Genomic DNA, 10,466 nt, shown 5'->3' on the forward strand with positions numbered 1-10,466 from the left:
AATACAAGTTGCTGTGATTGCTCTTGAGAAACACTTCTCTCATGTTAACCCCATGTGGTACAATCATTGCATTGAGTTTTTTTCTAACCATTGTTGTGATAGTCAATCCTGGAAAAAAACAAGAAAAAATAGGACTGATATTGACCAGGATGTCTAATGGATGTATTGCATATTTTGATCCCAAAGTAACAGGCTGAGAGTATGCATTTCAAATTACCTATTTGGAAAGAAAAGACAGTGATTCTTGGACAATATCAATGCTCTTTGACTCCGATTATTATCTTCTCAAGCATTAGTAAAGGTTTTTATAGAAAACAAATATTTATTCTATAAACATGCTTCTACTTCAGTTGATATAACTACTATATCTCTGATTTTGAACATTAAAAATAACAAATCAGATACTAGAGGACATCTAGCTTGAAGGTGAGATGGGCAAAGTAGATATTTTGGGCACGTTTTTTTTACAGCGGGTGGTGTGTGACTGGAATGCACTGTTTTTTAACTTTAGTTTAGCTTTCAGATACAATGTGGAAACAGGCCCTTCGGCCCACCGAATCCGCACCGACCCGCGATCCCCGCACATTAATGCTATCCTACACACACTAGGGACAATTTACATTGATACCAAGTCAGTTAACCTACAAACCTGCATGCCTTTGGAGTGTGGGAGGAAATCGAAGATCTCGGAGAAAACCCACGTGGTCATGGGGAGAACGTACAAACTCCGTACAGACAGCAGCTGTAGTTGGGATCGAACCCGGGTCTCCGGTGCTGTAAGCGTCGTGCTACCGTGCTACCCAATCTGGGAGTGGTGATTGATACAGATACGATAATGGTATTGAAGAGACTTTTGGATAGACATACGGATATGCAGGAAATGGAGGGATATGGGTTATGTACAGGCAGATAAGAGTTGATCTTGGCGTCATGCTCAGCATAAACATTGTGTGCCGAAGGGCCTGTTCTTATGCTGAAGATAGACACAAATGCTGGAGTAACTCAGCGGGACAGGCAGTATCTCTGGATAAAAGGAATGGGTGGCATCAGTCTGAAGAAGGGTCTTGACCCGAAACATCACCCATTCCTTCTCTCCAGAGATGCTGCCTGTCCCGCTGCGTTACTCCAGCATTTTGTGTCTATCTTCGGTTTAATCCAGCATCTACAGTTCCTTCATATGCACTTGTCCTTATGCTGTACTGTTCAACATTCTATGTAAGCAGTTCATAATGTATAATTAAAGAAGGTATAGCTATTGAACCTACCTTTTATAATGCTGACTTCATGTCATCATCGTTCATTTCAAAGCGATTGGTTGCTCATCGGCATTAGTTTCACCAGCAGGAACACTGGGCTCATCTGCAGCGTGGAGATCTACGGATCCCTTGGCATTACCGCCACTGGACCAGCTTTGTGTTTTAGTTGCGTGAGAAACTGTAACTGTTTTTGTTGACCCACTAATGCCCTCCATTGCGGCACTTGGCCCGCTCTCCTCTAAATTGCTAAAATCACTGTATTCCCCGAGGTTTGAAATGTCATCTAAGTCGTCACCGAGTGTGAATGTCTTTGTATGAACTGTTTGACTACCGGTCTTAGATGTAGTGATTTTTGTGCCTGAAGTCCGATGATTCTCACTATTAGTTAAGTCAGGATAAACTCCCTTAATATGACTTTTTATTTCTTCCCAAAGATGGTCATATGAGGAAGGGTCAGTATCAGACACACCTGTTGTAACTGTTTTGGTAACTTCGCCATCTTTTGAACTGATTGTTTTAGTACTTACAGACCCATGTGAAGTGTATGTTGAACTGTGTGAACCATGGCCTGATTCAGTTTTTGTGACTGCTGAGTGCTCATCTCCACTAGAATGTATACCACCCTCCGAATATATGCCACTTCCACCACTTGCATCAGTCACTATTTTTACATTTGATTGTGGAGTTGGACAAAAGGTTTGATCACAAGGAACACTTTCAGTATCTTTAGTAAGTGGTTCCAGGGTAAATTCCTGTGTTTCTACTTCTTCCCAGAAATGAGGATATGTTCCTCTGTCTGGAAGCCCACTTTTAAACAGGCTCGAGGTTCCAGTTACAGTTTTCAATTTGAATGTGTGTGATGGTTTTCTGTATTGAATCGGATCAATTTTGAGTGAAGTCAGAGATCGAAAATGTTTCTCCAGTCGTGCATTATTTTCTTCATCAATGCGGTAAACGAACGATTTTTTACAAGATCCTTTGCAAGCTCGTATCTTGATATCAATGTCAACCTAACAAATAAGAATAATTTGGAGGATTTTAAAAACAGATTGAACAATGCAAAATATCTTTTAAAACCAATTCAAATTGAAATTATTTTCTTTCTGTTTTCCATATGCAGTTTGGTTACTGAATTCAATGATGAGCTCATGAGGTCCAGGTGTTAAAACAGACTGGGCTATGTGCCAGGTAGTAGGTACAAATGAGAGAGTTAGATATACAGTAGCTCTTGGGCCTAACGGAATCAAGGGATACAGGGAGAAAGCAGGAACGGGGTACTGATTTAGGAGGATCAACCATGATCAGTTGGCTCGGAGGGCCGAATGGCCTACTCCTGCACCTATTTACTATGTTTCTAAATAAAATAATTGAGCTGATAAAACCCGAGCAATGACCACTTCAGCCGTGAATCACCTCAGCTGCACAACATATAGCAATCCCTAAGGCCTGAAGAAGGGTTTCGGCCCAAAACGTTGCCTATTTCCTTCGCTCCTTACATGCTGCCTCACCCACTGAGTTTCTCCAGCACTTTTGTCTACCTCCTTATAACTAACTTTGTTCTTGAATTTGAAATATGAGCTAAACTTCCCTCTGCAAAAATAGGAGAATATAATAAAAAGTAAAGTTTTAAATGAATGAAAAGGCATTTGGAGTGGCAGAGGGTGATTAGACGGAGTCGGCATGATCTTCAGAACATGAGATATCATGTTTAGATTAGTTTAGTTTTGAGATACAGAGCGGAAACAGGCCGTTTGGCCCACTGAGTCCGCACTGACTAGCGATCCCCACACATTAACACTATCCTACACACACTAGGGACAATTTTTACATTTACCAAGCCAATTAACCTGCAAACCTGTCTTTGGAGTGTGGGGGGAAACCGAAGATCTCGGAGAAAATCCACGTGGTCACGGGGGGAACGTACAAACTCCGTACAGACAGCGCCCATAGTCATGATCGGACCCGGGTCTCCAGCGCTAAAAGAGCTGGAAGACAGCAACTCTACCACTGCGCCACCATGACTGCCCTAATCCTCACAAATCCAATTGAGTTTTGAGTAACTATGCATGTTAATGATGGCAGAATGGTAGCTATGGATTTCATGGACTTTTGTAAGACTTTTGACAAGGTCCAGCCTGTCTGAAGAAGGGTCTGGACACAAATCAGGGTCTGTCCATTTCCCTCCACAGATGCAGCCTGGCCCACTGAGTTCCTCCAGCAATTTGCTGTTTGCTCCTGCATGGTAGGCTGATCCAGAAAGTTAAAGCATGATGGGTCTGAGGTATGTTGGAAAATTAGACCCAAAATTAGCTTGGTGATAGAAGGTGGTGGGGGATGGGTGTATTTTCAGACTGGAAGTCTACAACAAATGGTGTCCAGATGTATTGGCGCTGCAAACACTGGTTTGTTATATTTATGAATCACTTGGATAGGAATATATGTTGTCTACAGATGTTACCACGATTGGTGGAGTCATAGGTAGTGAAGAAGGTTGTATTCAGGCATTTGATGGAGAATCCATGCAAGTGTGAGGTAATGCATTCTGGTAGAACATATAGAGTAAATGGAACATTTTGTTGTACAAAAAGATTTTTAAATGAAGACACAGAGGGATAGGGTGGTGAAGAGCGTATTTGGTGTGCAAGCCTTCATAGGCCAAGGTAATGAGTACAAGTATAGACTAAACACTTTGACTCCACTCCCAGTCCCACACTGACCTTTCTGTCCTGGGCCTCCTCCACTGGCAGAGTGAGGCCCAGTGCAAATTGGAGGAACAGCACCTCATATTTTGTTTAGGCAGCTTTCACCCCAGTGGTATGAACATTGACTTCTCTAACTTCAGGTCACCCTTGCTTTCCCTCTCTCTCCATCCCTCCACCTTCCCAGTTCTCCCACCAGTCTGACTGTCTCCGACTACATTTTATCTCTGTTTGCTTTGTTGTTACCTTCTCCCAGCCAACAATGATCTATTCTACATTTTCCTTGATCGCCATTCCCTTTGTCCTGTTTTCACACTTCCTTATCTATGTATTTTTTTTTTCTTTTCTTTTTATTTATATAGCACATTTTTAGTCAACTTGCATTGACCCCAAAGTGCTTCACACAATTACATCCACACACACAGGCAAAGGTGGGTGAAGTGTCTTGCCCAAGGACACACACAGGCAAAGGTGGGTGAAGTGTCTTGCCCAAGGACACAACGACAGTATGCACTCCAAGCGGGATTCGAACCAGCTACCTTCCGGTTGCCAGCCGAACACTTAGCCCATTGTGCCATCTGTCGTCCATATTTCTCTCTCTCTCCCCTGACTCTCAATCTGTAAAAGGGTCTTGAACAGAAACGTCACCCATTCCTTCTCTCCAGAGATGCTGCCTGCCCCTCTGAGTTACTCCAGCATTTTGTGTCTGTTTAAACCAGCACCTGCAGTTCCTTCCTACACATGAGTCCAAGTATTGGGACATCAGATTGAAGCTGTACAAAACACAGCATTGTGTACACTTTTGGTCAGCAATGCGCAGAATGAGGTAGTTATAGAGAGTATAGAATATATTAATCGGGATGGTGCCTGGAATGGAGGGCTGTAGTTATGAGGAAAGATTGGAAACCAACCAGGTTGGTTCTGGACCCCATGAAAGGGAGTTTGTTGAGTGCCTCCGAGATGCATTCCTAGAGCAGCTTGTACTGGAGCCTACCAGAGAGAAGGCAATTCTGGATGTAGTGTTGTCTAATAAACCAGATTTAATAAGGGAACTCAAGGTAAAGGAACTGCCAGGAGGTAGTGACCATAATATGATAAGTTTTAATCTGCAATTTGAGAGGGAGAAGGTTAAATCAGAAGTGTCAGCGATGCAGTTGAACAAAGGGGACTATGAAGACATGAGAGAGCAGCTGGCCAAGGTCGACTGGAAAAGGATCCTAGCAGGAATGACGGTGGAACAGCAATGGCAGGAATTTCTGGGCATAATCTAGAAAATGCAGGATCATTTCATTCCAGAGGAAGAAAGATTCTAAGGGGAGTAAGGGGCAACCGTGGCTGACAAGAAACAAGTGAAATTATTATTAGGAGCAAGGAAATGGCAGAAGAGTTGAACAGGTACTTTGGTTATGTCTTCACTAAGGAAGACACAAACAATCTCCCAGATGTACTAGAGGACAGGGGTGGGAGATTGCAACCTTCACGTGGTCCACCCTGTTTCGACAAATGCAAACAACCTGGTGTGCACAAACAGAAGATCAAACAGAACAAATTGTCTTACAACTTGAGGCTGTGCACGCCATACACAAGAAGAAGACTAGAGGCCAGAGGATCTAGGGAGACAGAAAGAAATTTGCATTAGGCGAGAAATAGTATTGGGTAGATTGATGGGACTGAAGGCTGATAAATCCTCAGGGCCTGATGGTCTGCATCCCAGGGTACTCAAGGAGGTGGCTCTAGAAATCGTGGATGCATTGGTGATCATTTTCCAATGTTCTATAGATTCAGGATCAGGTCCTGTGGATTGGAGGGTAGGTAATGTTATCCCACTTTTCAAGAAAGGAGTGAGAGAGAAAACGGGGAATTACAGACCAGTTAGCCTGACATCGGTGGTGGGGAAGATGCTGGAGTCAATTATTAAAGAAGTAATAACGGCGCATTTGGATGGCAGTAAAAGGATTGGTCCAAGTCAGCATTGATTTGTGATGGGGAACTCCTGCTTGACTAATCTTCTCAAATTTTTTGAGGATGTGACATGTAAAATGGATGAAGGAGAGCCAGTGGATGTAGTGTTCCTGGACTTTCAGAAAGCCTTTGGTAAGGTCCCACATAGGAGATCAGTGGGCAAAATTAGAGCACATGGTATTGAGGGTAAGGGATTGACATGGATAGAGAATTGGTTGGCAGACAAGAAACAAAGCGTAGGAATAAACAGGTCCCTATCAAAATGGCAGGCAGTGACAAATGAAGTGCCCCAAGGCTCGGTGCTGGGGCTGCAACTATTTATAATATATATTAATGATTTAGATGATGGAATTAAAAGTAACACTGGCAAATTTGCAGATGACAAAAAGCTGGGTGTCAGTGTGAACTGCGAAGAGGATGCTAGGAGGTTGCAGGATGACTTGGACAGGTTAAGTGAGTGGGAAGATGCAAGGCAGATGCAGTATAATGTTGATAAATGTGAAGTTATCCAATTTGGCGGCAAGAACATGGAGGCAAATTATTATCACAATGGTGTCAGATTAGGGAAAAGGGAAGTGCAAAGAGATCTGGGTGTCCTTGTACCCTGAAAGCAAACGTGCAGGCACAGCAGGCAGTGAAGAAAACTAATGGCATGTTGGCCTTCATAATGAGAGGATTTGAGTATAGGTCCTTCTGCAGATATACAGTGCCCTGGTGAGATCACATCTGGAGCATTGTGTGCAGTTTTGGTCTCCTAATTTGAGGAAGTACATCCTTGCTATTGAGCCAGTGCAGGGTAGGTTCACGAGGTTAATCCCTGGGATTTCAGGACTGTCACATGAGGAAACATTTGAAAGACTGGGCTTGTATTCACTTGAATTTATAAGGATGAGAGGATATCTTATAGAAACATATAAAATTATAAAAGGACTAGACAAGCTAGATGCAGGAAAAAAATGTCCCAATGTTGGGGGAGTCCAGAATCAGGGGCTACAGTCAAAGATTAAAGGGGAGGCCATTTAAAACTGAGATGAGAAAAATCTTTTTCACCCAGAGAGTTGTGAATTTGTGTAATTCTCTGCCACAGAGGGCAGTGGAGGCCAATTCACTGGATGAATTTAAAAGAGAGTTTGATAGAGGTCCAGGGGCTAGCGGAATCAAGGGATATGGGGAGAAGGCAGGCACGGGTTATTGATTGCGGATGATCAGCCATGATCACAATGAATGGCGGTGCTGGCTCGAAGGGCCAAACGGCCTCCTCCTGCACCTATTTTCTATGTTTCTATGGAAAGACTGGTTTTATTCTCACTGGAATATAGGAGACTGAGGAATGACCTTGGAGAGGTTTATACAATTATGATGGGCAAAAATAGTCAGGGATTTTATCCCAGGGCAGGGGAGTCTAGCATTGGACAGCACAGTTTTAAGGTAAAAGGGGAGAATTACAATGCGCACAGGAAATTTGATCAAACAGGATGAAAGGGTTATGGACCTGATATAGGCCAGAGGGATTGATGTAGATGGGTACTACAAATATCATGGGTGATGTACTGCACAGTTCTACGATTCTATGAAGTTGTTACCTCCAGTCTTGTAATGTCAGTGAACTGTTTCAAAATGCTGTTTCGTAGTTGGTTTATTCTATAAATTTGATGATTGATGATGTTCTGTAAAATGACAAGTCTGGAATTCAGATGATCTACTTGCCGATAGTAGGTGTCACCAAATCCTAAAGAGACAGTAAAAATACAGTCTGTGTAGAAATTATTGACGGGAATAAGCTGTAAAGGCAATAACTTCATTTTTTCTTAAATCCCGAGTAATATTTAACAGTTATATGATCGAGCTAGCGGGAAGACTTTAAAGCTACCATAAAATATAGGCACGAATTGTTCCTATTAGCTAATGTTGTCAATATTATTGGCAGGCCGACAAAAATGCTGGAGAAACTCAGCGGGTGAGGCAGCATCTATGGAGCGAAGGAAATAGGCAACATTTCGAGCCGAAACGTCACCTATTCCTTCGCTCCATAGATGCTGCCTCACCCGCTGCGTTTCTCCAGCATTTTTGTCTACCTAAAAATAATGGTAACTGCAGACCTATGGAACGAGGATCTGACTTCTTGTAAACATAGGAACGTGAAAATCCCAGTGAATTAGTGACAACATGTTAAGGGAAAAAACAATTTATGTTAACTGTGCGTAACTTTAAACTCTTTCTGTTTAGGTCGAAACCCTTCTTCGGACGGATTTTTGTCTGAAGAAGGGTTTCGACCCGAATCCTTGCCTATTTCCTTCGCTCCATAGATGCTGCCTCACCCCCTGAGTTTCTCCAGCATTTTTGTCAACCTTCGATTTTCCAACATCTGCAGTTCCTTCTGAAACAAAATATTATTGGCAGCTTTGCTTTACTTGACCTCCACAGAATCTTTATATTCTTAGCAGGTAGGGGGAATATAACATAAAAATAATGGTCACTGCGGACTCTTGCAAAGAGGATCTGACTTCTTATAAACATGGGAACATGAAAATCCCAGTGAATTAGTTACATGTTAAGGGGGAAAACAAATTACGTTAAATGTGCGTAAACTCTTTCTGTTTAGGCGAACACAAAAGGTGACATTTTTTGAAATAACTATAAAACACTGCATGCACTCACTTTGCTCTCCTTCCAGAGATTGTCTCATTCTGTTGACAGCGTTAGTCACAGTGATCTGAGTATTCCCAAACGTTTTGGAATGACTTTCCAAATTCTCACGGATATCTCGAACCCGGTCATCATTTTGTTGATTTTGAACGTATATTAATCCTTGCATTCTGCACCCAGACGGACACTTGGACCCCTGTGGTAATGATGCACAATTACATTGTATCATTTCCTTTCAATATAATAAATCTTCACAAAGAGTGAGATGACGACTGTTCCACCTACCAAGTCATCATCAGTACAGATTGGCCATTTCTTCTCGTCTGAACATGAAGATCTTGCAGTTCCCTGATTGTTAGGTCGTGGGCCACGGGGCCCAAGTATATCTTCCTTGATGGTTAAAAAAAATCAAAGAAAAGGCCATTAATTTTACACAGGCAATGCTTTGTTACAAACCTTTCATCCAAAAGGGTTCTGGAGGTGTATAGAGTCATGAGAGGAATAGATTGTGTAGATGCACAGTCTCGTGCCCAGAGTAGGTAAATCAAGGACCAGAAGACATAGGTTTAAGGTGAAGGGGAAAAGATTTAATAGAAATCTGAGGGGTAACTATTTCACACAAAGGGTGGTAGGTGTATGGAGCGAGCTGCCAGAGGAGGTAGTTGAGGCTGGGACTATCCTAACATTAGGATCCTAACTGTCTGAAGAAGCAGACAGGCATATGGATGGGGTGTGAGATTGCAACCTTCAGGTGGTCCGCCCTGTTTCGACGAATGCAATCAACCTGGTGTGCACAATCAAATAAGATCAAATAGAACAAGTTGTCCTACAACTTTAGGCTGTGCACGCCATACCCAAGGAGAAGGTACATGGATGGGACAGGTTTAGATGGATATGGACCAAACACGGGCAGGTGGGGCTAGTGTAGCTGGGACATGTTGTTCGGTGTGGGCAAGTTGGGCCGAAGGGCCTGTTTTCACACTGTATCACTCTATGACTCTATGACAATGAACAATGCAAATGTGAAGCTGTTTTAAATAAATTGAAATTAAAGTGCCAAATTCTCTTTTGCTTCTGCAAAGAGAGTTTACGGTAATTAAAATAAGAAGTTTTAACTGGATATATCTGCTAGCTCTAGCAGGCCAATAAAAGCAAACTTACCGCATTAACGATGCATATTAACAAACCTAAGACAAATGATCCCCTCATTGTACCAGCTCAGGAGCTTCCACAATGTCTTGCCTGTTCCCCTTCTGTCAAGTTTTGATCCAAACATCGACAGTCGATGTTTCGACACCCTGTTTATCAAGAAAGGGGAAGGTCTGTCAAATATTTACTGTTCATCCATTTCACAATGCTAGTGCAATGTCTTTGACTGCCCTAAAGTCTGGTGGTATGTCAAAAATCAACATTCTAAAGCGTTGCTTCAACCATGAAAAAAATCTCAGAATTGGAATAATACTGTATTTTAACAGCATCTCGTCAAGAAAATAAAATAATAAAGACCCCCACCCCCCACACCTCACTAATAAAATGTATTGATTTTGGGGCCGGGGTCGGCATCACGGAGGCGTCAGGAGGGGACCCGGCAGCGTTAGTGGAGAGGTCAGTGCGGCGGACGATGGTGGCGCCGACCGACGGACGAGGACCGAACACGTGGAAGTGGGGACGCTGCTGCCGGGGGTAAAAACAAAGGAGGTCACGGCGTGTTGGGACTGCCGTGAGGGAGGGGGAAGAACAACAGGGGAATTGCATCGTGGGGGGGGGGGGGGTGGGGGGATTTGTAACTGTAAGTGCCCTTTATGGGAGACTATTTGTATACCTTGGGACAGAATGCAAGCAAAGAATTTCACCGTGACTTGTCACATGTGACAATAACATTCTATTCGATTCAATTCGGTAG

The 10,466-nt window shown here is 42.9% G+C and overlaps 1 protein-coding gene across 1 annotated transcript in view; it reads right to left on the reverse strand.

Annotated features, from left to right (window-relative positions):
- The window catches only part of LOC116986291 (fibrinogen alpha chain-like), a 55,058-nt gene extending 45,196 nt beyond the window's left edge, over positions 1 to 9,862 (reverse strand). The window contains 5 exon segments of the mRNA XM_033042097.1: positions 1,299 to 2,266; positions 7,501 to 7,646; positions 8,576 to 8,759; positions 8,849 to 8,953; positions 9,725 to 9,862. Of these exon segments, the coding sequence (XP_032897988.1) occupies positions 1,299 to 2,266; positions 7,501 to 7,646; positions 8,576 to 8,759; positions 8,849 to 8,953; positions 9,725 to 9,772 (1,451 nt within the window). The 5' untranslated portion in view covers positions 9,773 to 9,862.
- Positions 9,863 to 10,466: the final 604 nt, after the last annotated feature.

Source organism: Amblyraja radiata, chromosome 1 (genome assembly GCF_010909765.2).
Source record: "Amblyraja radiata isolate CabotCenter1 chromosome 1, sAmbRad1.1.pri, whole genome shotgun sequence".
NCBI classification, from domain to species: domain Eukaryota; kingdom Metazoa; phylum Chordata; class Chondrichthyes; order Rajiformes; family Rajidae; genus Amblyraja; species Amblyraja radiata.